Below are 25,203 nucleotides of genomic sequence, written 5' to 3' on the forward strand. Positions count from 1 at the left end.
GTCTATGTGGATGTGGCCTGCTAAAAAAAACAGGCGAGGAGACTATTCAGGAAGTTAAAAGGCAGGTAGAGTAAAATAAATATATAAAAACCAGGAGGAAAACAGACGCATCCCGACCAACAGGCGGCGGTAGACAAAAGAGCACACACCCCAATAATGAAAAGAGACGTCGATGTGGCTTACGTTTGAATGAATGTGCTGAGCTCTGAGCCGAGGCTCCGTGGTACTGAACGGACAGCTCCTCCACTCTCTGACACCCGCAGGTAGGCAGCGATGAGGATGCTTTCATTACATCATTGTTTCAATTGCGTCGTCATGGGAGCTTAAATGACTGACGCCAGCCCTGGCACCGGTCTGGTCGGTTTCCTGAAGAAAAACAGGGGAACTGAAACTGCGATGGTCCTTGGTTGTGATGCTGTCTGTCATCTAGGGCATTCACTGGCCTACAGTAGAGCTTCCCAGAGGTTTCATATGAGAGCATAAAGAATCAGCTATAGGCTTCATCTGTAGGAGCTCCTTACTGTGAGTTGGACGTCTGTTCGTGCTGTAGGTTAGAGATCACAGTGAAAAGGGTGAGATAACCTATTCTTGGTATTCTCAGTGGCCCCTGAGAATCCCCAAGACCCTACTTTTCAGAGAAATTAGTTTTTTTTTCTCAGCAGCATGTGTTAAATGAGATCACTCACTCTTTATGATCTATCTTCAGAGGGGGCGTGTTACTTTCACCAAGATGCTTCATGTAAACCGACCTAAACTTAATCCTTGGAAGTGTTTTTCCCTCTAAAAAAACTCTTATCTTAGAATCAGTATCAGCTTTATTGGCCAAGAGTGTGTACACATAGAAGGAATTTGACTCTGGTTTCAAGTGGCTCTCATATACACAGTTCCAACAGTTTACAGGAAGATATAAACAGGTAAAATATAGTTATATAAGTTATATAAGTCAAGAGTTCTGAAAATTGTAGACAAATGCAACTGAATAAATACTGAAATTATATTTCCATCAGAAGAGCCATCTGGTCTTCTTTAACCTGGACAAGATCAAATAGATTTTGTTAACCTGTACCTTTTCATTTTTCTTAGTAAACTTTTGAAAAGGTGATTTATTTTGTGTCAAATCTACATGATCAGTTCACTGAGCAGCAGTAACACCTTGCCCACTGTGTCTCTCTCTCTCACAGATATGTTCACCAGGATGTTAAAACTGAGACTCCTCAATGCTGTAGCACCTGCATACTTCTTCATGGCTACAGCAGTCACCTTCATCTTGCACTTCTGCTTCTTCGTCCCAACAATCTTCCCAAACCCAGACACATCACTGAAGGGGTCGACAACCCTTCACACAGTTGTTTTCCTGTTCTTGATGTTCAACGCACTGGGAAACTACATAATGACTATTAAGTATCCTGCTGAAAGTGCCAACGAGACTGCGGTTCCGGTGTGTTCGCTGCACTGCTCGGACAAAGTGGACGCGCACTACCTCCTTAACGGCCGCCACTTCTGCAAACTGTGTAAGAAAGTTATTCTCAAGAGGGATCACCACTGCTTTTTCACTGGAAACTGCATTGGCAACAAAAACATGCGCTACTTCATCATGTTCTGCATCTACACCTCATGCACTTGTTTGTACTCTTTGGTTCTCGGTGTGGCCTTTCTAACAGTGGAGTACTCCATCTCCTTTGAGAACCCGTTGACCTTCCTGACTCTTCTCCCCATTTCCACTGGTTACTTCTTCATGGGTGAGATGTTTAATCAGTCCAGTTAAAGCTGATCATTTTAAGACACATGTTGACTTCCTGAGAATTTAAAATGTCCTTCTCAATTCCTCCCCACAGGAACAATCTCAGGCTTGCAGTTGTTCCTGGTGCTGATGCTGTATGTGTGGCTCGGCATCGGCCTGGTCTGTGCTGGCTTCTGTTGCCAGCAGGTGCTGTTGGTGGCCCGGGGACAGACCTGGTGTCAGATGCAGAGGGGGCAGCTCATGGAGAACTGCAGCCCCTGGCGAACCAACCTTAAGGATGTTTTTGGTACTCGCTGGATCCTTGGACTTATCCTGCCTGTGCAGACAGTTGAGACGAGCTGTGATTACACAGATGCACATAAACAAGACTGAGTGTCATATAAATATCAAATAGGTCACAAGTTGTAGAAAATGCTTTCTTGGGATCCATGTGGTGATTGATTTTAAATAGGCCTACTAAATGGATGCTTTATAACCTTTAAAGTACTCCCTGAAATAGTTAGCTGTTAGCACACATTCCTTTAAGGACAGGAGCCATATATATATCAGTGTGAAACTTTTGAATAAGTTCCTAGTGTAATTGTATCCTTTAAGTAAGTAGCTGTGGACAAGGCAATATTAAGACTAATAAGTTGGCCTTTTGGGACATCTTGCAGTTCTACATGCACTACTACATTCATCAAAATATAAAGATGGCATATTTGCTTAAGTGCATGCATTCACAGCTTTGCATTTTATATTATGTTATTTGATTTGCCAGTGTCATGCGGCGCTCTGAGATTACCAGTTGAGTGCGTTGTTCTTCCACACTTCCTTGAAGGATGCTACAATGTGACATTCAGGAAACTTATGGTCGTTTTTACAATAACTTACTTTGACGTCAAGGGCTAGCAGACAAGGAAACTACAATATGAGTCTACAGCGTAAACTGCCAGGCTTGACAGCACTGCTCTGACAATAAACTGTTGAGCCTGATGTTTTCTACTCAAATGAATGTGAGTCAGACAGTTTGATAAAGGAGCAGTAATATGCTCCTTTTGTAAGAATGGGGGGGGTATGAAGATGATTACCATATTATTATCCAGGGTATTATTCACAATGTGCCATAAACTCATGCTTGCAGATGACCCCAAAGACGAGGTATTCACTAAACTGCTAATGATAGGGCCCTCTGCATAATAATAGTAAGGACTCTTCACTGTTATGCTGCGGCTACATATTCAACATCATGTCAAAGATGTTTTGAATTTCAATAAATATACTTTTTAGAGCTATTTTGTCTATTCCTGTTATACCAATAAAAGTATTAAACTCACAACAAGCAGCCACTCTGTGTTTTTAAAAACTAAAATGAAATAAATGACTGAGAGGAAATTATCTTCAAACAGCGTTTTATGACAGTTCATTATTGGTCAAAGTGACTTTTGCTAAAGAAATGATACAGAAAGCACATTTCACAATAACAGGAAAAAAAGCATCTCTGAAAAGTAACAAACATTTTATTTAACTCTCCGTTTGTCCTTCTGAACCCAAGACCTTTTTCTTAGTTTTTCCAACTACACATAATCGGAAAATATTGCAACAGTAGTGTATTGTTGCTAGAATAAATAATTCATCATATAAAACTCAACCATTTATGACTTAATTTGTCTTGTGCTACTCTTTCTACAGCAACTCTGCATGTATTGCCTTCCCAGGGCATGATTTGTTCTGATTCAGAGAAAAATATTAATTCTTTGGAGACCTTAAAGTACATTCAACCTTATTCCACTTGAAGCTCACAATCTAAGCTGCTTAAGCTGATATTACGTACAAACATGAACATAGTTTAAAAAAGGCACAGGCATCCAGATATACATTTATATTAACATCATAGTCGTAACATTTGTCTAAACATGTTGTCAGTAATCTTATAACTAAAGTGCAAGAGTCAGTCATATGAAACTAAAAGAAGCTATTTAGCTGTCATTTCGTTGCCTTGAAGTTTCAATTAATACACATCACGCCAGGCTTAAGGAGCAGGAATAAACATAGCAACAACAGATGCAAAGTCAAGAAAGAATATATGGCTACAGCACTTCACTTGCTACAGTTTATGCTTTCACAAATTCTTATTTAGTTCTTTATGGTATCTTTTGAAAAAAGGAGCTAGTTTTACCAGTGGACTAGAAAACTCGTTATAATGTGCTTGGTTTGTTCATAATATTCATTCATATTTTAGTGTTGGTCAGAAACATAATTACAAATAAATAATACTTTAAAGTAACTAACTTCTTTCAAAAAACTGATGTTATGGTTGTTCCAGCCTTCTGTACTCTCACTGTGAGCCACCCAGCTCTTGTTTGAGAATACAATCTGTTAGTATATACACTTCCTCACGAAAGGAGACATCTGCTCATTCAGTTTCATTTACCATCCAATTTAAAACAAAAGTAAATAAAAACAAAGGACTAGATATTGTGCTATTGATTCAAAATGCTTCTCTGTAACGAAGAAATTGAAATGTATCCAGGTCTTCTATTTAATTTAAAAAGTAAAAGTGATGCTCAAATTTTGTCTAAAGCCATCACATTCAAGGCATGTATAAGGAATTAATCTCATGTGTCCTCACATGTGCTGTAAGGCATATTTTATGCAATTAGGAGTTCAACATATAGAAGCCATAGCCCTATTGCAAGTGATACTTGCCATTTTGAAGCAGTAGAGGCAAGAAAATTCATTATAGGCGACGGTTTGAAATGTAAGCATGCTTCTTAACTCACACTTGGTATTAGTAGATGTGCTTCGGCTTCATATTAGACCAGCAGTCCTGAATGTTTTTGGCTTCATAACCAATCAATTTAAGATGTTCTGTGCCTCTTCACATATATTTACACTTATATACTTTAGTTCAGTTATAAGATATAGTCTGTTCAGTTGTAATGCTAGATGGTGTAATGACTATTTCATACAAAGAAAGGTTTTTTGTAAAGATTTGAGATACACGTTTTCACATTCAATAAATCATCTTATGAGCCTCTAATTGAGAACTGCTGGTCATGTCCATCGATATATTACTCCAGGACTCTCTGACTTTTAGCTCCCCAGTGCTCCTTGTCTGTGTGCTGCAGAGAGAACTGCAGTTTAGTCCAGAGCTGCGGGTCTCCGCTGCTCAGAGCCTCCAGCAGCAGAGCTGTTTGCTCCTGAAGCTGCTGAAGCTGGCCTTGGGTGCGCTTATTCTCCTTGATCAGCTGCTTTGTGCGCATGGTGATCCCCAGCAAGCCAGACTTGTTGAGAATGTTGTAGGTATTGCTGAAACGTTTCAGTTTGTTATTGTCCATTGAGAAGGGATCCTGGTATTTGTCAGCATGCATCCTGTCGCTGTCAATCTCGGTCCTGAACTCATCTGTGTAGGAGGGCGGAGAGCTGGTCCCTGTCAGCGGGGAGAGAGACTTGTCACTGAGCTGCTCCTGACTCTCAGCTGCGAGCTGTGATTGGTTGTTTGCCGCTTCAAAGTTGGAGATGGGTTTGACTGTGGTCTGCAGTGCTGGCTGTGGGCTTGGGGAGCTGTAAAGCCTGTGGCTGCGATGGTGCCTCCTCTGTCGCTGGTCATGTCTTGACGTTGAACTCACCTTCACCCTCGAGGATCCCACCCACTTAGTGGGTGTGTCTGCAGGGTGTGGGGCGATTCTGGGATATGACTTGAGGATGGGCATGTAGCTTTTTGATTGTCGGATATTTTCGGAGCCAATCTTTGGAGAGCTGCTGCTGCCATTTGATACCACGGGTTGAAGAAGAACCACTTGTGACTGAGGCATCACTTCCAAGGGTGAAGGAAAGCCCCACTGTTTTTCTGCTGGAGTCATCGGGGATGGCTAGAGAAAGAAAAAACAACCTTTAATACCTATAATACAGTACTACAAGGAGCGCATACAAACTGAACACATTCAAAACAGATCAATACAATGCACACAGGCTTAAGATTTACTCTCTCTTAGCCATAGCATTTGACAATAAAGCCCTGGATCTGGAAAAGAAAGAAAAGGCAGCAATGTAGGAATATACTAGCAGTGGTAGTCAGAGTTAAGAGCCAAAAAATCTCAAAGGTGATGAGGCAGATAAAACTCTGCAAGAGTAATGAAACAGACGGACATTCATTGCTGTATTTTACCTGCTTTAAGACAAAGTTATTCATGATGATCATAGGAGACAGTCCAGCATATGAGCCTCCCATCACAGCCAGCTGCGGACCAGTCAGGTCCTGGCTGACTATTGACCCATTCCTTCCTGCATCTTCACAGTCAGTCAAATCGACTGTACTGAGGTACTCAGAGCTGGCATCTACGGAGGGGAAGACAGGCATATGGGTCTCACTATGCTTAAAAGCAACACATATAACTCTCTATTGTGTACAAGAGGAAGGACATTAGTGCTATGAAAACAGTGGCAGATGTTGATAAGCATCTCTAGAGTGTCTGGAAAAGGACACCATTGACCTGATGAGGAGGGCTAAACCAAATCCAGGTCAGCCCTCATAGTTTAAATAAAAGTCATAAGTAAAATTGACCCAATAGAGGATAACCTACATAGAAAATGTGACCTAGATCTCTAGATTTGATTAGGTTTGACCTTATTTATGACTTTATAGTCATGTTTTCTAATCATGGAAATGCCAATTATACAGAGTTTCACCCAGATCACAACACATGCCACATTCACAACACTACCTTGCCAAAACAAAACATACATTAGGATAAAGACAAAACGTAAGGTGTATTGCTACAAAGCAACATAATTGAATCAAACCTGAGAAGCCTGAATCTCTCTCCAGGTCAGGCTTGGATGCTCCAAGGTGTGTTGCTCTGGTAAATGGTGGCGTCCTGTGTCTGTCAGGTCTACTAAAACTGCTCATGCTTGCCTCTTCTGCAAAAATGTTGAATTAAAACTTAAAGGATCAAACAGTTAGTCTTAATTTCACAAGAGCAAAGCCTAGGAATGCTCTGATGGAGTTCAATGTGCTTTTGCCTTGAGTTCAGGGTACGTAAAGGCACTGACAAGACTATATGTTAGTTAGCACCCAGTGAGACTTAAAAAGTGAAGAGACACTGTCAACTTTTAACCAGAGTTACTTGTACATCATCATTACACTGTCTTATTTAGTTTGTTTCCATCCTCCTCTGCCATTTAAGTATCTGGATGAAAGGGAATTCAACTCAGTAGGTCGTGCAGGACATTTCACAGACTGAATTACTATTTAGTGCTTACATAAATTATCCACAAGTATCGAAGTACTGATGGGTCAGTAGATCAGTGCTACACCAAAGGCCAGAAAATCAGAAACACCAGTTTTGAGTAATGGGAACCAATACAAATAGCCCTGCTATAAATACTTCCCTCCTTAAAATATTCGGTCTTATTGAAGGTGCCACTTTAAATTACTAGAGTAATTAGTGTACTAAACATCAAAATATTGAAATGTGATTCTAGCATTGTGTCGACTTCATTAACAGAAAAAAGACACCCTTACAAATAGGATGAAACTGGGTTTAGAACAGGGCAATAAAAAGGTCAAAAGACTTTAAGTGTTATTAGATCACATTATTATAAAAGTTGTGTCCATTTGTTGAATTGAGCTTGACATTCAAGGGGCCTGTCACCCCCACACACCCAGTCTGTTTACAAAGCTAATGCAATAGGAAAGAAAGAAAAAGAAAACACGTCAAGGTAAACAATAAACAAAAGCTAGGAGTCTTAACTGTATTATAACTTAATAGAGCTAACGTTAATGTTGTTGTTGTTGTTGTTGTTGTTTACACACGCAACTTTGCCAACACCGGTAAGCTACTACTGTTAGTTTCTAACAGTTATTAACAGTTAGGTTAACTTGCTGGTAATTGCCATACACTGGTTGACTTTAACTTATCAACACAACTAAACTGCTAATAATAACAAAATCTTAGGATGCGGACAGAAACATCTGCTGTTGTCCGTATGAACGAGCCACTTTCACTGTTTACTGCCCTGCCCCTGCGCTAGCTAGCTCATGCTAACGACCGCAGCTTGCGTTTGCCAACCAGCTCATCCCGAGACTATCGATCAGCTACCTGGCTAATAGCATTAATTTTGCAAACCTTACCAATACGCTCTTTGCTCGAAACGTTTATATTGGCCTCCAGGGTTATAGTAAGAGTTGTGCTCGATTCAGGAGGTCTAGCTCTCTTGTACTTCTTCTGTCAGGTTTATCGGCGGCTGGCATCGTTAGTGTTGCACTACTGCCATCTTCCGGAGTTAATTAGCTTAACTCCTACAGTGGCGTATTTATAAACATTTCCAGCAACAAACAAGCACATGTTCTAACGTTCCTGATACCTGTCAGTGTTCACAAAGACCCCTCCCTAGGTAGAGGTTATAAAACAATGGTTGTGAATAAGACAATACCGAGGGCTCCCCCCGGGCGGTGAACGTGGCTGGGCACAGAGGTTGCCATGGTAACGTGTCAGCTCGAAGAGGAAAAAGGGAGCGTTTGTTTTTGTTGTGTGTGCGGCCTGGGCAGATTTATGTGGCTTATCGGGCTCTAAATATGGACTGAATAAAAATAATAATAAATTCTACCTTATGATACAGAACAAAGATGAGACTCTGTATTTAATCAAATAAATCACACAAGACAAGCTGACAACATAACAATTTAATTACAAAATAAATATTTAAATGAAATAAAAATACTAACACAGTAGAAATGTTACTTTTTACATTTTCATAGATTTTCTTTATGTAGTACATGAAAAAAAATACAACAGGACATCATTTTACAGAACTACTTCAATTGATCCCTTCCTTACTGCAGTGTTTCCAAAAACAGACATAGGAAGACACCTGTGGTGTGGGCTTATGGGAGACTTGTGTCACCAGGGTGGACACAAATGTGTGCTGCTTAACTGCACAAACAACAGAAAATGCTTTTATATCTGTGAGAACCTTGCAATCGCTAAGATGTGATTGATTGTGACTGACAACACTGCCCTTTCTATAATCTTATTTTGGAGTTGACCTAGAAAAAAATACTTTTCTTTAGAGCAGTTTTGAACACTGTTTCCATAAACACTAGAGGGAGACATTACATTATTGAATGTACAAAGCAGCTGTACACTCAGTCCAACATATGCTGCTGTGACAAGTCAAAGCTTATTGGATAATGTTTGAACAAAGAATGACAAACTTTTTAAAGATTGGTCCAAATATATTCAGCTGTATCAATAAATATAGACTTTAAACAAGTGTAGCCACCTTTAAATACCAAAGAAATGACCAAATTACAATAACTGATACAGTAATAGCTAGTATAAAAAAGAAGGCATTGTCTGTTTGGTTCTACATTGCACTGGCTCCCAGGCATGTCCATTGTGTCAGGTGTGAAACAGCAGTGTTTCCACTAATCAAAACACACTTCCTGTTGAAGCTCGTCATTACAAACGCTGTGCCCATCAGCAGAAGGGCGTGTCAGCAAAACAACCCAGCTGTTTGAGTCTGCGGACCCAGTATTAATAGATGAGTGGAGGAGACTCTTGATGCTGTCTCTGGGTTGGAAATAAATAGTGAGCCACACTGCAACAGGCGGTTGGGTCGCCACTGCAGTTACCTGCGAGGGTTCTGGCACCTGACAAACACAAGAAAGAATAATGTATCTTTAATGCTGTTGATTGATAGTTGGAGGGTATTGTGTCTCCCAAGATTGTGCCATTCATTACCTGTCGCATTCTTTTGTTTTTTGTCTCTCCTTTCTCTTCCTTCCTCTTCCTCTTGGCCTTTTCCTACAAGAGGAACACAACTAGCAATAAGCACCTGCATTTTCTGAGATGGATAATTATTATTCTTTTTAACATTATATCCATGTTCTTACCTTTCAACCTTCACAATAGGTTTCCTGACTCTGAGGAAGAAATGGTTCAATAAATTAGAAAGAACATCCAGTTGCTATATTAATTAATCGTCATTGTAAGTATTTGATAACCCTGTATCCTAGAAGTTGCGTTTATATACTTATTTGTTTTACCAAATACGTATTTGTTGCAATCCTAATCGTAAAAACACGAATAATGCTTTAAACATGACATCAAAACAAATAAACCTTTTGCAGTTATGTTCCATGTGAACATTTTGTGACTTTTGTGACCTGTATTACGTTGATAAATCATTGTAAATCAGTATGTATGTAAATGTAATTTCTAGGACACAGGGGTTGGTATTTTAAGACTTAGTATTTAATAATGACGTGTTTTCTTACCTACATTCACATGTCTGATGCTCCACAAACGTCATCTCAACATATTCTTGATCTGGCTCTGAGGGCCTGATTTTCAACAGCTGAGGGTTAAAGCAAGTTACGATTATCAATCGAAGTAATTATAGAACATACAGCAATATATTGCACAATGCCCTTGTGTTACCTGCATGGTGACGTTTGTCGTTTGCGTGGGATGGCACTCCAGGTTTTCATCCCCACAGCAACCTGCACACCTCACCAGCGGGACACAGGAGGGGCTGTAGATGTGCTCCACCTCTGTTGGGTACTCCTGCACCACCTCTACCAGCTTCTCAATGGTCCGGCAGAAGCTGCGGCCCCACACTTCTTGGAACATCAACACTATGGATGAGAGTAGGTTGCTGAGTACAAACAAGTCTATATATAAGTTTCTTATGAGGAATCTTGCTTTAAGAAGACAATAAAGGCGCTGAGCAGAATGTGTGGTCAGATAAATGAATATTTGTTTAAGAGCCGTATTATTATCTGCCCACCTGTCTGTTGTTCTAGCTTACTTTTACAGTGCAGCGTGCAATCAACATCCAGCTTATTTGATTTTGTCTATGTAACCCTTAATTACGGCTGCCAGAAAAAAACAGTTTGTCCTACATGAATCAAACTGCACTGTTAATACACAAACAGCATCAGTAATTACCTCAATTGTCCAGTAATGGCAACCTTATACCATGTAGGCAGAAACATAAAACCAGTTGTGATACGCCAGTGTGTATCCTGTTTTCATTTTGCAGTAAAAATGTTTGTTTAATGTACAGTACGCTTTCCTGTGGGGGTATATGTGTGAAAGTGTCCCAGTTGCACAGTCTGTGGGGGAGGAACAGGGACGACTATGGCCGAACAAACAAAGAAGGAAGAGAAAACAAACATTGGAAACATGGCCATGAACAGAACCCTGCTGGAGCTGGAGCTGAGCTGCCCCGCAGGCACCTCTGGGACTGTGGTGACCCCTGGGGTCACAGAATGGAGCCTGACACCACAACAGCTGTTTATAAAACCAGACAGGCTGGGAGGAGAAGGCTGGGGAAGGATCTACAGTAGGGAGATGAGGCCACGAACTATAATGTTGTATAGTGCAAAGTGCCAGTTCACTGGCCAGTTACAGCTCTTTGAGCTGACTATATGTCTGCTGCTTATCTGGTCTTTTCTGTTATATGTCCTCTAATCCTCTGGCTGCAAGTTCTACTAGTTTTTAACTCTCAATTTATTTCTCTTTTAGCAGCACTGATTTAATGTGATGTGAGGGAGGAGGGGGCAGTGTTTCCTCTCGGATTTTTTTAGCAGTGGGGGCAGCCCCCCCCCCCGTCCTGTCCCCCCGGCAAACTTATTACGTATGAAACAGAAGTGACACTTCGCTGCGACACAAACAAATACATTTACCATTTTAAAGTTTCCAGATGTTTGATATCAGCACGTTGAGCTGAGAACTGACAATTAAATGGACCCACCGCGGTGACGTTTTTGGTGGAGCTGTTAGTTTAATAGTCGACTTGGAAGAAAGCGAACGTTTTGACAATAAGCTACATCAACACAACAGTATGTGGAGTTAAACTGGACAGCCCCAATAACCTCTGAATAGTTCTACTTGTTGTTAAATTGCAATGTGAGCGGCAGCCAACAGGGGTGCATTATGTCGGCAGGATCATTTAAAAGGCAACCGTGACTACATTGTGCATCTGCCCCATTTCTGATACCGTGGTGGCAGAAATTTAACAGCAGCGGGCCGCCGCTCCAAAATCAACATAGAGGAAACACCTGGGGGGATATGGGGATATTAGGTACAGTAAGCAGTTGAGTCAACAGGGCTAGTCCAGACTTGTCCTGCTCTTCTCTAAATTCCAATCAAATTAATTGATGCAGGATTCAAGAATGTGTGTCAAGATTGTAAAGCATATGGTTTGACAAAATAGTTGTACCTGTATTGTTTTAAAAGGAAGATCCCCAACACAGATTTCAGAAATAAAACTAGCAGAAATTCTTACCTTCAGTCGTACTGTTTATGCCTGATAAGGGCAGAGTCTGCAAAACAGAAACAAATAATAAAATGATTGATTATTCATTGTAGGCTGCCGTGACTATGCCGGCATCTGTAGATAATAATGGCTCATTGTTAGTAACAAAAAGGATTCCTATAACCATGGGATTTATACACTAATGAAAACATTTTATATTCCATTTCTGCCAATAGATCCTCCTAAAAGTTACACACTGGATGTTAAAATGCCACGCATATGCTTGATTATCTTAGTCCTCTAGTGGTGACAGCTGGAACTACATTGAAATAAAGCAGATGATCACACACCTTTTTCGGCCACCCTGCAGTGGAAAAGTCTTTTCTGACAAGTAGCAGATTCAGTCTCTCATATATAGCACCATTCCTCTGTGTGTCCAACTGTTTAGGTTCAAAACCTGTTTCCTGTGGTGTAATATTCAGCTCTGTATTTATTTTCCCATTGATGGTTTCCCCCTCTGTCTCGATTTTTTCCCATCAACCCTTGATAAACAGAGTGCATTTCTCATTCGCCTGGGAAAACACAAAACCTCTAGTTGACTCCATCTCAGGAAGGGAAATCTACATTTGATAAAATACCCTCCAGCATAAGCGCTGGACCGGCGGCAGACAACCTGCCTCTGCAATCCCTCCTCATCACTGGTGTTACATTTCAGTTCTTGTCTAGCACACACCTGACGACATTTATACTATGACACTGTGATTAACTGAAAGCGTTGGACCAAAAATTGTTATATAATAGCAAACTGACAGACACAGACTTTTCCAAATGATGACATTAAGGACCGTTGCTTCTTATACCACCTTTCCATTGCTAAAATGCATCTACTTCCTGTTATTAACTAAAATTAGTTTGAGGGTGAGGATAACATCTGTCAGCACTGTGCTACACTCAGCCGTTTCTTCCAAAGAATGTGATTAAAGAGGAATGTCCTGCTTTGATGATGATGATGCATTCACACTCACACAAACATTTCAGAGGTTCCTGTAAAACTGTCACTGAGATAAGTGGCAGTCAAGTCTGTGTATTTGAGACAGCTCTGTCTTGTCTGCGACAGAACGTACTGTATGACAGATATCAATAGATACACAAGAGCTTCCAGTCAACCACTTAGGTTCAGTCCTTCCTGTGTTAGGGGAATCTGTTCATCTCCCTTTTTCTCTAAAAGTGGCTGGTCATCTGGTCAAAATGTACAGCTGTCCAACTGACGGAGTTGTTCTATAGAGTGGCGTTCATCGAACTGTGTCGGCTTTGCAACAGCACCACAGGATATAAGCTCCACTAGCAGAGTCTGCTTCATGCCCAGCATGGGAAAGTCACAGTTCAGTTTAAGTTATTGTTAAAAGTCACTTCCACTCTCTGGGGCATTGATTATTTTATTATCCTCTCTAGCAATGCCAGGCGGATCAAATAAATCCTTTTCCAGCGTTAATTGGCATATGATCTGCACTCTCTCTTCTTGTCTATGGGCGTTCATGAGGCTGCTCCACATCACAAGGGCTTTTTGGCTCTGGTCTCGGTTGCCATTCAGAAATGTGGTGAGGTGGGGAGGATTTTCTGACCTCTGTCATGGGTTAAGCCTTGACATGGCAAGGAAGCATCTTTGGCACCTCCTGTGGTTGAGGACAGAGGAGTGAGTTGCCAGCAAGAAGCTGCCAGATTATGAAAGGCTGCATGAAGATCCTCACGTAGCCATTCCTTCCTCCTGGTGCACTTACAGTATTACTGAGTGATTCATGGTGACTGTGAGGTAATTCAGCTCTGGTGGAAAACGGAAAACCGCTTTACATCAGTAAATGTGTATAAACTTGTCTAATAAATCCCAGAAGCAGGATTGCTCTCTAAGTAGTCCTCTCAAGGTTTCTTTCACTTTATTCCCCAATGACCTTTTTCAGGGAGTTTTGACTTGTCCTCAGAGAGGGTCTTACATTGTTGTGTGTCATTTTCATTTATTGTTTTTATAATAAGGGTGTTAAGTCCTTTAAGACTAACTGTGATTAAGGGGTATACAAACTTGACATGACCTGACTATAAATTCATCTACTCTTGGCTTATAATGGAATATCACGACTCTATGTCCTCTGCATTGTATGTACAACATCTGGCCTTTGGACAATACCAAAACGGTTGTGAAATCATTTAAAAAAGACATTCCAATCCCAATTAAAAACAACAACAACAACAACATCAGATAGAAAGAAAATCTTCGCTGTGCTGAGTTTAGCAGGCTCAACTTCTTGCACAATCCAACAAAAATATATTGCTGCTGATGGTAGATTAAACATTGAGGTCCCACAAGCAGCTTAATAACTGATAAACTGCATCTTATTTGGCAATCAGGTCGATATAGATGTGTGAGTTAAAAAGTTGGCAGTTCACAGAAGATTCAATGATCTCTGTCAAAGTTGGTATGAGATGAATCACGGTCTTGCAACTAACAATTACTTTTGATTACTTGTGTAATCATTTATTTTAAAATGTCATAAAATTGAAAAAAGGCCACAGTGGCTACGTTAATGTTGCTCATTACTCTGAACACAGCATAAAAAAATCAAAAGGTTTTAAATTTGTAATATGAAATCCAAGCATGGAAACATTGCATTCAAGGTTTACTGTAACCGGAACTTTGGCACTTTTACTTGAATAAATTACTTTAAGATTGTCATTGATTAATTGTCTAATCTTTTCAGTGTTAGTCTTGTGCCAGAGAAGCCATTCTCATTGCATAATTAACATGGCCAATTTGTAATCAGGGTCATGCTACCCCAGCCCACTCTGGACACCGTCCCATAGTTTTTTAAGTTTCTTGACATCTCAGTTCTTGTTCTCAGAGGCCTTTCGTTAACAAGATTGACCAGATTGCTTTTCACAGTGAAGGGCAGTTAGTTTGAGCAACAGAGGCTAGATTAAAACATCTATAGCAGCTACAGCAGTAAGGAACCTGTGGCATTTAGAGGTTGACATGCTTGATTGCAAAGTTGCTTTAAAAACTAGTTGGTTTCTGAAGTCTCTAGTGAAAGTTTGTGAGCTGCTGGCTGAGAGTTTGCTCTGTCCTTTGGGTCAGAGCAGAGGACCTGTTGTGTCCCTGGGCTCCTGCTGTCAGGCCACAGAGGCTCCGGGCCTCATTACTCTCCACTCCCACACAGCTGAACTGCGTCATCTTTAACCTCTTCGCTTAACTCCATCTGTCAGAGGAAGGGCAGCGTGCGTAGGGAGCAAAAACAAAACATGATGGGGACCCAGCATAATGGTCATAAAAAGATTTTTCAACTTTGAGGGTCAAGTTGCAAAGGGGGTCGATAGGCAATTCAACAGCAGGTACTCTGGCTTATAGCCAAAAAGATCTGGACGCCAGCCAACATACTCCACAGTGTATTTTCTAATGAGAAATAGAGACGAGACAGATGTAAAGTAAAGAAAATCAAATGCAGATAGGTTTCTTTGCCAGTTCAGCCTAAATACATAGGACAACTTCTTGTGACGTGACTGGACTTGATGATGCAGAACTGGATCTAGGTTTCTCTTCTCCTTTGGATTGCACAACAGCGATAGCAAGGGTGAGTCATGTTTGGTTTGTTTGCTAGTAATTGAGACGTTTTTGATATATTGATATATCAATTGTCAAAACTGAGCATCATTAAATATTTATATTTAGTTTGCCAAAATGTTTCAATGATTTTTTTCAAAAGGTGTTTTGTATTGTCACTCATCAAAATGAACAGCATCAGACCAGCAGTTATCTTGCAGTTGGTACAATTTAGCAGTAAAACAGCTTCCATCATCATTTCCCAAGAATTTCCCCATATTTGGTGCAGGCGAGGGATTATAAATGTATCAAAGTTTGGACTAATTTTATGTTTAAGATAATCAGGGGTGTTCTGTAGTTGGTTTAATTTGGACCCCTCTTCAGTTCTTCTTGACTTCTTTTTGCCATTATTTAAATTGCTTTCTAAAATGTTCTACTTTAAAACAGTGTAGATAAACAGACCATGGATGAGATGCAGGCTTGTGTTTTGGTAATCTCTGTAAACTAAATCGTCTTTTGAACAGTGTTTGGTGGATGCATGCAGAGGGGAACTCGAGCAAAACATTTTTAAAAAGCACAGCTGGCTAACATCTAGCTGTAATCCAGACCTGTAAAGCACCTGCATCTCCAGATCGCTGAAAACATTTAGGCCAGAGGGGAGATTGTGTCCTGGTTTTGGTCTGACTGAAGCTTGACTGTGAACACGAGACCACACAGGACAGAGAGCACTAAAGCAGAGAGATGTGAATACAAACACAGAGACAGCTAGACGAGTGAGAAACAGAGCTACCTCCCTGCCTCGCTGATCCTCTGCATCTATCCTTTATCAAGAACCAGATTCCACATCATCAACACCATGACCGCAACATTAATTCTCAGGCCTCACAGGGGCTGCAGGTCACTGTATCTATTCTCCACCACCACAAAAGAAAGCCAGGTTCTGTTTTGTATACACACGGTGGGTGAAACTACAATGACAGTGGTGCCATTACAGGTCTGACAGTATCCAGCTGGGTCTCTAGGGTGGTCAGGTTGGGGCTTGTGATCATAGAGCACTTCAATACACCAACAAACTTCAATAGAGCATGTGGTAAATGTTTCACAACGATTTCACCAGATATCTGGGTGAATGGAGCCTTTGAAATGGAATGAGTTATTCCACAGATTAGAAAACCAACATTTTTAGTTGGGGTGTCACACAGACTCAAAGCCAAGTCCAGAACCATAACAATACATTTTAACTATGAGGAAACACAAAATGTGCTGAGTGTTAGATCAATCCCTCTCTAATATCTGTTTGTATGTATGAAGGTGGAGCCAGCAGACTGTTAGCTTAGCATAGCATAAAGACTGTAAACAAGGGGAAACACCCAGACTGGCTCACTCCAAAGGTAAGAAAATCCACCTACCAGTGCCTCTAAAGCAAAAACAATAAACAAATGGTAATAATGACAGATATGGTTTTAAGGGCATTTTTGTGCCATACGATTTCTTGGCTGGGACCGGTTATTTCCAGTGATGACAAGAATCCAGAAAGTCACTGCACCTGTCTAAGAAATAGTTGTGCTAAACTTTTTAAAACCCCTGTAAAAAGAAAACTTTACATTTTTAACTCTTTATGCTAACATACGCTAACTGTCTCTTGGCTTTGGCTTATTTAATGCACACAATTGAGGAACAAGAAAGAGAATAAGCAAATTCCCACATTGTTAAACTATTCCTCTCAGATTACTTCTAATACTCTTTTTAAAGAGTGAGATAATGATAATTAAATAATTTAATATTATTATATCGTAGATCCTTCGTCATCTGCAGGGAGTTTGGAAACATTACAATCATGTTTTCTTGGAGTAGTTGTTGAATGAAAAATCCCAGTAAAACAGGGTCAAGTGACAGGGGGAGAGGTAAGGGTGCATATAAATGTTGATTTAGATAGTCCATTAATGCATGCACAAATGTCCCCCAAAAGACACACACAAACACACATAACCACTGTATAAACCGTGCACCCCATCCGCAAACATACACACACACGACACAGGTCTTGAGATAAGGCTGACCGGTGGTAATTGTGGTCTCTATTACAGTAAACGCTGTTCTCCCTCTGTAAACCACAGTAAATTACATCCAGATGGGAGATTAAAGCTTGCTGAGTAGACGGCTGCCCCGAGCACCACCGCTCCTCCTCCTCCTCCTCCACGGGAGGAAGGAGAAATCCATATTTCCTGATTGCGATTGCGACCCTCCCTTGGGCCAGGACATTACAACTAGAGAGAAATACCACAACAACGCAAATAGGAACTCTATCAGTCAGCAGGTCACTAGCACTACATGGCCCAGCATGCAGACATCTGAACTAGAAAGATGTGTATGAGAGACACAGAAAGAAGGGAGAATCTTTAATGTTTGATTGTCAATAAAAGAGCTGCATCTTGACAAAATCTGTTGCTCCTTGATTCTGAGGATCTGAAACCTTCACCTGATTTTACTGTTCATATTTTGGATAAATCTTTTGCTCTATTGCAATAGAAAATTTAACATCATCACATACATTTGGCCAGTTAAGAGCAAGAATAAGAAAAACACTATTAACACAAACACAGACACACACGTGAGCGATACAGATGGTCGGACTCATTGTTGTGCTGCTGGTGATGGCGTAAAGGAAACACCTGTGTAACGTCACGTCTGCACACAGATACAAGAGCAGGAGCTGAGGCTCACTGTGTGTTCTTTTTTTTTGCTCAGAGACATCAGGAACATACTTCACTGGTGAAGTGATGAGTCTAACCACAAAGGCAAATGAATTAAGCAAGAAGTTTTTTTTCCTATATTTGGTTTCTATGGGTTTTATCCACGGAAAATGTTGTATCTTAAAACAGATAAAGAATTTTGTAATCTCATACCAAAGAAGCTTACAATTCTCATCCTTCACTGATTTTCTTAGAATAAAAGAAATATTTTAAGGCCTGATTCCTGATTTGTGCAGCAGCCCATGTCTCCAGCGCTTAAGTGGAAATGCTGAGTAATGTCAGTCAGGTTTGGTTGTGTTGATGCAAGATTTCACTTGTATTTTCATACACTCAATCATTATGACGATAAAGAAAAGGTATTGCTCACACAGTCCATCCCGGTGTTGTGTTTTTTTAATAAGGTGGGGAAAAATTTTTAATGGGCAGGAGGCAACAGGTACTGCACATTCTGGCAAAGCTCTTTCAGTCTGCAGAGTGAAGTACAGGCAGGATCTAAGCAGTAGTTCAAACACAGACACACACACACACACACACACACACACACACACACACACACACACTCTCTGTATGTGCACAGTGTGGGGTTTATGTGCACAAGAAGTACCAACGACACACTGAACTGGAGAATGTGTCGAGGAATGTGAACAAAATAACCAGTGGATGGCAGTTATATCATATTCTCCATTAGACAGCCAAAGTGACAGGGTGAGCAAAAGGCCACCATTGTTCCAAAGGGAAACCCAGGTGCTTCCACCCTCTATCAAGAGTCATACATCTGTGGGACCAGGACAGCTTCAAGAGAATGAATCCAAACTGTACATATCAACATAAGGCACACATGATTTGGAATCACAGAGACTGGGACAACATGAATTCTATCAATTGTCTCAGCAAATAATGTTTTTTATGCAGAAGGTAACTAACTGACTCTAGTACTTTATCAGCTTTGGTTTAGATACACAATTTGTACACTCAGGTGCAGCCATGTCCTCAAATCTACTTGACCTTTACACTTATTATATTATTATCTTTTTTTAACTTTAGGAGGTAGAAGGGGTGTCCTTTTTAATAATAAACTACTGACATACGCAACCAATCATGATGGGACATAAGTAGACATTGCTTTATCCAAGAGGTCAGAAGCCAACAAAGCCGGGCTGCTGCTGCAACACACTATTATGACACTCTGACAACCTAAAGTCCTTATGAAGATGAAAACACACAGGGGCCACAATAAACACCATACACACACACACACACACACACACACACACACACACACACACACACACACACACACCGGATAAGCTGTAAATTCCTGGTAGTAAAACAGAATTATTAAGCAGAAGTGAAGATAACCCCACCCTCTCTCGGCCACTTCACGTCTCATAGCAGACATGAGTAACTGCATGAGTCACAAAGCTGCTGACAGCAGCTCCAGCTGTGACAGTGATGAGAAATCTTCATTATCAATTAGTGGCACATATTTATGGATAGAGGATCACAGGGGCAGACATTTATAAAAAAACATTCCCAACCACATGGCCAGTGTTTGCTTTTTCCACTTTGGTAAGCCAGTCTGACAGTTTACTGTGGGAGCTGGAAGAAAAGACACCTACCAGAAGAGTCCCAGAAAAGAGCTGCTAGCGCGAGTGTCACTTGTCTACAGTCAAATATTTGGTTCCTCAGACGTATTTATGTGCACTAAAGCAGGAAAACAGGTCAACCTTTCCTTTTTAAGCTGACCTTTTAACATAAAGCAATGAATGGCGACTGAAGGGTTAGAGAAGGACCTCAGCAATAACAAGGTCAGATCCTCATAGACAGTCTTCATGAACTGACAGATAGGTTGTTGAATCTCTGAATTGTTTGGTTTACATTTGCACTCAGTCTTTTGGGCAGCAATGAGCAAGGAGCTATTTAACCTGCTACAAGTTGAGGGCCCTGGATTTTGTCACTCCTATTTTGACTGAGCAGGCCACGAGCTGATTATGAGGATTAGTGGAGATGGGGTGATCCCATGCCTCTCCCACTCACCCTCAACTCCTAAACAGCTGCAAAGTCTCCAGCTCTGGTGCGACATGGAACTTTTTCCAACCTTGAGAGCCTGAGAGAATGAGTGTAATACTTCTATATACAGACTGCAGCCTGGCAAAAGGGAAACTGCTGCAGTTTTCAACAGGCAGCAGCAGTTTTCTGAAGTGTGACAGCAGCAGTGAATGGACACGAGAAGGGCCTGCTTTTGCATTAAACATGAGCACCATCAGAGATAGCTGCCAGCCCCCAGCCACCTTGGGAGGAAATCAGAGCCTGAATGGGTTCAAGAGCCTGAGCGGTAGTTGGCACATGTCCCGCTGTCCAATGCCACCTCCTCTTACAAGTGTTTCTACAGCGCAACACAGGCCTTTGAATTACTTCTCACTCCAGTTTCGGTCCTGTTCTGTTCTGGCTAAAAGGCAATGCCAGGCAACAGAGAACAGAACAGCTTTGTACAACTGCCAGCCTGACAGTGATATGACCGGCCTGAAATTAAGTTCAATAGATTTTTTTTGTATACACAGACACACTGGTTCATTTTCATCATGGTGATTATTCCCACTGCATGTACCCATTAAACCTGTAGATATTCCAAGATTAAAAAAAGAAAGGGCAAAAGAGCAGCAGACGAAAAGAAGAAGACTGAAGACAGTGAACCTTCTTGCCAGTTTTACCTGATACACTGCCAACACTTTCAGTCTGTCAGACTAAGCAGCCTGCTAACTCACCAGGATCTGTTACCTCTATTTCTGAAGTGTTTAAAAACTCTAGGTATTAACAAATATTTATTAAAGAGTGTTTCCTTGCTGGAAATGTACACTGCACAAAAAAAGAAGAAGAAAAGAATCTCATCTTACTGGAGTGGGAATAAACTCTGTCTGTGAAACTTGGCCTTAAAGCATAATGCAGCTGTAATTATAAGCTTAGTAAGATTCGCCAAATATAACAGTGAGTCATTTGGCATCATGCGCTCCACAAGTAGAGTGATGCAGTTTGTCACGTTTCATCTTATGAATGAGTCGAACAGGATGGCGCTCATTCAAAACGGAGAAAAGGTGTCAAAGAACAATGGATTATTAACACTTCATCCACAGGCACAGGCATTATTATACAGAAAGTTGCATTATTATTTTATAGTAGACCCAATAACTAGAATGTGAATCTTAAAACTTAAAACTTCTCCCCTCGCTGAGAATAAAGTGTAACTTCCTACCTGTGCAGGTGAGAGCAGCAGATAAAGCGCCACTGCAGTCTGGATGACAAAACCGAGTTTCATTTCGCGATGTCTGCGAGTGGAGGCGGGTGGATGATGCCTCCCGATGCACACAATAAAAAAACAATCCAACATAAAAAAAAAGAAGAAAAAAAGAAAACACAGTCCTAGTCAGAGGAGACAAAAGATGCTGACCGGCAGTTTCCAAGTAGTCAGTTCCCGGTTTTAGTAAAGCTGCGAGTGAGTGCAGTCACGTAGCTCCGCAGCCGCGTGTAACCCGATGAAGTAGATTGTGCTTACTAATGAATAAGGCCCCAGAGGCGAACTGGAGCAGCTGATGCAATAAAATAATACTGTCAAAAAAAAAGAAAGAAAAATCTTTATATTCACATTTAAAAATCAACCGAATCAAAGTACAAAGCCTAAAACGACTCTACTGTCTGCAGCATCGAAGAGTACCAGCCGGTTTTTACAAACCATATTCACTGCACATAAGTTAAAAACGGAGTCTATTCAGTCCAAAAAAATGGCTCCAAGAAACATGCATGAAGTTGCACCAACAGTTTTCAGTCCTGCTCTGAGCTCCGTTCAGCAGAGAAACTCACTTGCCTCTAATTGTCCCACACTACCTTTTTCACAAGCTGGCCATTTAAATCTCCTCCCCTTCTCCCTGCTCCTCTCTGCTCTCCTTTATCTGCCTCCACACAACTCACTGATGAGATGAGGCTTTTTTTTTTTGTTCAACTCCCCTTTAAGCTGCAACTTGTATTTCATGGTAATTTATGTGATGTTGTAAATGGTTATTGCAGATATTGTGACACCGCTGCCTATGCTTTATTTCAGATTTCTAGACTATACATACATCACAGGTGATTTACACTACAGAGTACACAAGGCTTGCTGAGAAACTTCTACTCAGAAGCTGTTCAGGCAAGGTAAGCATTCAGAGATCTTTTTCTCTAGTTGTGACACGGATGGTATACGCATTGCTGGCCCAGGCTCCAGGATGCACAGAGATTTTCCTCTGAGGCTTTAGTGTTTAGTCAAGTTTGCAGAGACAGAAAGGGAGATTCCATTACTGTTGACACATAGAGTTAATCTTCAGTGTGGGACTTCTGTGTTTGGAGAAACCCTGGAACGAAAGGATTTCTTGTGGGCTTCCACACATTCCTTCAACAGTGCTGAATAGCTCCACGGCCTCTTTCTATTGTACAAGACCACACTCAGGAGTGATGGTGTTTCTAAACATCTCAGACACTTTAAGCAGAGTAAGCCATCCCCCCCATTATACCATCAGCCTGGACAGAGCGTCAGTGAGTGCAAACAATCAGGGATTTTGGAAGACATTTCCTCTAATTAAGCTGGGCAATATCATAGTAGTCTTTTCCTAAATTGTATCTCTACATGGCAATGATGGATGCTCTTTGAAAATTCAGGGAGAGGACAGAATGGAAGCAAAGTAAACTGTGATTCTTCAGGGAATTTGACTCTACAATTATTCTGTTTTAGGCCTGTCTCTCTTGCTGTGCTGTCATTGTCTGGGTGGTGAGTTTTCTTTTACAACAGTATCAATCTTCTTTTTCCTGACTGTCAATTTATTCACTTTATTGCCACAGCATTGCAACTGCAGATGGACCAAAGACTGCCCAAAAGCTGTTTTCTGCCTTCAAGGTAGTGAAATGAAAACATCTACCTCAAGCACAAGTAAGGGCTACTGTATATTGATATAGTGCAAGTGATTTTCATGTTTTTTTTCATATTTTGAATAGAAGAGCTAAACACCGTTGCCACACAGACTTTTGTTTGCTCAGAGGACAGAACCAGACTCTTACTGCCGTTTCGCCATCTGCTCAGTGATCTATCTGTGTTTTTAAAGGTGCACTTGCTGATAGGGCCTAATAAGATCACTGATATTGTTTGCACTATAAATACACGCTGACAAGACAAGCAAACCTGGCTCGAGTGATAGCGCAGTCCAGTCAAGATGGATCTCTTTGCCGCCAGATTGTGAAGCAACCTTGCTTTTGCTGAAACCACAAAGCATGACAGTGCTCACCATGAATCTTTTGGTTGTTGTATTTGGAGAAAAAGTGTCATTCCTGCTCAGATTTATTTTTCTTCTTTATTCAAGCGCGACACTACCCACTATCCTCTCAATTAAATCAAGTTCTAAAAGAGAAATAGGCTTCTGTTTCCTGCCTTCCAGCCGATAGATGAGCTCATTGTGAGTAGGGATTAAAACAAGGCATTTATTCATAAAAATCCCGAATATATGAAAGCTTGAACTGGCCCAGAAAGTAAATATAAAGATTTAAATGTCAGCTAAACTTGTTCTCTAATTGGGTTTTGTGATTGAGGGAAGGTCAGCTGGTCCACTGAATGAGTCCCTCGCAGTTTGCAGTGTCTCTTGATGTTGTGAAGACCAAATGGGTGGCTCTCAGGAACTGGTAAGTAAGCACATTTCCCTTTTGCTGTTGACCCCTCATTTTCCCAGATTGCAGAGTAAAAGGTAAACAGATGAACAACATTAATGATGTCCATTCATCATTGTTGGGTCAGCTTTGGTTTCCACCACAGTGGGGCCTTTAAGGGGAAGGTGGAGAGCCAGGGAGCCCCTTACTTTGAAGGATCTAATTAACAATAGTTAGAGCTCTACAGGGACACCAACGTTTCTGTGAAAGACAGAAGTCATTGTAATGCTTTTATTCATCATCCATGTATCATCTTTGATGTGGCTCAAACTGTGAATGTTGCTTAATACGTATTTTAAATAATAAAACCAAAATATGTTGCAAATAGAAGAGAAGAGAATGGAGAGAATAACCTGAACAGGAGGATTCTGGGAGATGATGTAATATGACTTGTTGGACCACCTGGACAGCAGACCCAAACAGGATACGTCAATATTTAACATCCAGACCTTTTTTCCTGTCATTAATTAGATGTGACAAAGCATGAATCTTTTCCTCCTGCAACTGTATCATTGTGAAGAAACTATATTTGAAATACTGGGTAAATAGGAAATGCTCCAGCCATGAGTAAAAAGCTGCTTACCGTTGCCTTAGGTGATTAGCATTATATCACAACAAGTTCTAAACAAAATCCTGTTTACACTTCCATGCTACATTGACATATTTTTGTCTCAGACACATATTTGTTCAAAGGATGTCAGGTGTCATCCTGTTTTCATGCCCAGTCTGTTCATGTGTGAGCATTGTTTCATTCTATAGGAAGCAAGTCAACATGTTAACAGACAATTGGAGGTTATTTTAGTCTGGAAGTATCATGAATCAGCCCTTGCAGAAATCTCCAGATACTATTTAACTTTATGCAGCTGTGTCTTGGACATCACAATGTCAGTTGGCTGAGGTAACCACAGGCTGTGAAGTGAAGATTTAATTATTGATGTCACAAGAAAATATTGCTGAGTTTATTCTGTATAATTTGAAGAGCAATTATAGCAAACCATATGGCATTCAATCAATGCTGAACCAAAGCTTCCACCGGGAGAAATGCTTCTGGAACAGAGTTGACACACTTCTGTGCCCTGACACAACGATGACTGGAAATGCACTTTTACGCTTTCTTTCCCCAAGATTTAAATGAAAAGATTAATACCACTGCA

At 40.8% G+C, this 25,203-nt stretch overlaps 4 protein-coding genes across 5 annotated transcripts in view; 1 reads left to right on the top strand and 3 right to left on the bottom strand.

Moving 5' to 3' along the window:
- Positions 1-272, bottom strand: part of tmem63c (transmembrane protein 63C) — a 32,626-nt gene extending 32,354 nt beyond the window's left edge. The window contains exon 1 of the mRNA XM_051389834.1: positions 184-272. The gene's annotated coding sequence lies outside the window, so the exon portion shown is untranslated. The remainder of the gene's footprint in view (positions 1-183) is intronic.
- Positions 174-3,011, top strand: zdhhc22 (zinc finger DHHC-type palmitoyltransferase 22). 2 transcript variants are annotated; one of them, XM_051389884.1, is made up of 4 exons: positions 174-263; positions 1,182-1,511; positions 1,662-1,739; positions 1,836-3,011. In XM_051389884.1, exons 2-4 carry the CDS (start codon positions 1,184-1,186, stop codon positions 2,111-2,113), a joined length of 684 nt encoding a protein of 227 aa, XP_051245844.1. In that variant the 5' UTR covers positions 174-263; positions 1,182-1,183; the 3' UTR covers positions 2,114-3,011. The 2 variants fall into 2 exon arrangements, with proteins under 2 accessions (XP_051245844.1, XP_051245837.1); XM_051389877.1 differs by having other exon boundaries at positions 1,182-1,739.
- A 104-nt stretch (positions 3,012-3,115) lies between these two features.
- On the bottom strand, positions 3,116-8,126 carry cipca (CLOCK-interacting pacemaker a). Its single transcript, XM_051389864.1, has 4 exons — positions 7,857-8,126; positions 6,527-6,643; positions 5,892-6,061; positions 3,116-5,595 (listed from the first exon to the last, which is right to left on the bottom strand). Exons 2-4 carry the CDS (start codon positions 6,630-6,632, stop codon positions 4,795-4,797), a joined length of 1,077 nt encoding a protein of 358 aa, XP_051245824.1. The 5' UTR covers positions 6,633-6,643; positions 7,857-8,126; the 3' UTR covers positions 3,116-4,794.
- A 267-nt stretch (positions 8,127-8,393) lies between these two features.
- Positions 8,394-22,237, bottom strand: pgfb (placental growth factor b). The gene is made up of 7 exons (XM_051395926.1): positions 21,579-22,237; positions 12,020-12,056; positions 10,168-10,364; positions 10,005-10,084; positions 9,621-9,650; positions 9,469-9,531; positions 8,394-9,377 (listed from the first exon to the last, which is right to left on the bottom strand). The coding sequence occupies exons 1-7, from the start codon at positions 21,711-21,713 to the stop codon at positions 9,356-9,358; spliced, it is 564 nt and encodes a 187-aa protein (XP_051251886.1). The 5' UTR covers positions 21,714-22,237; the 3' UTR covers positions 8,394-9,355.
- Positions 22,238-25,203: the final 2,966 nt, after the last annotated feature.

Source organism: Dicentrarchus labrax, unplaced genomic scaffold, assembly GCF_905237075.1.
Source record: "Dicentrarchus labrax unplaced genomic scaffold, dlabrax2021, whole genome shotgun sequence".
NCBI lineage: Eukaryota > Metazoa > Chordata > Actinopteri > Moronidae > Dicentrarchus > Dicentrarchus labrax.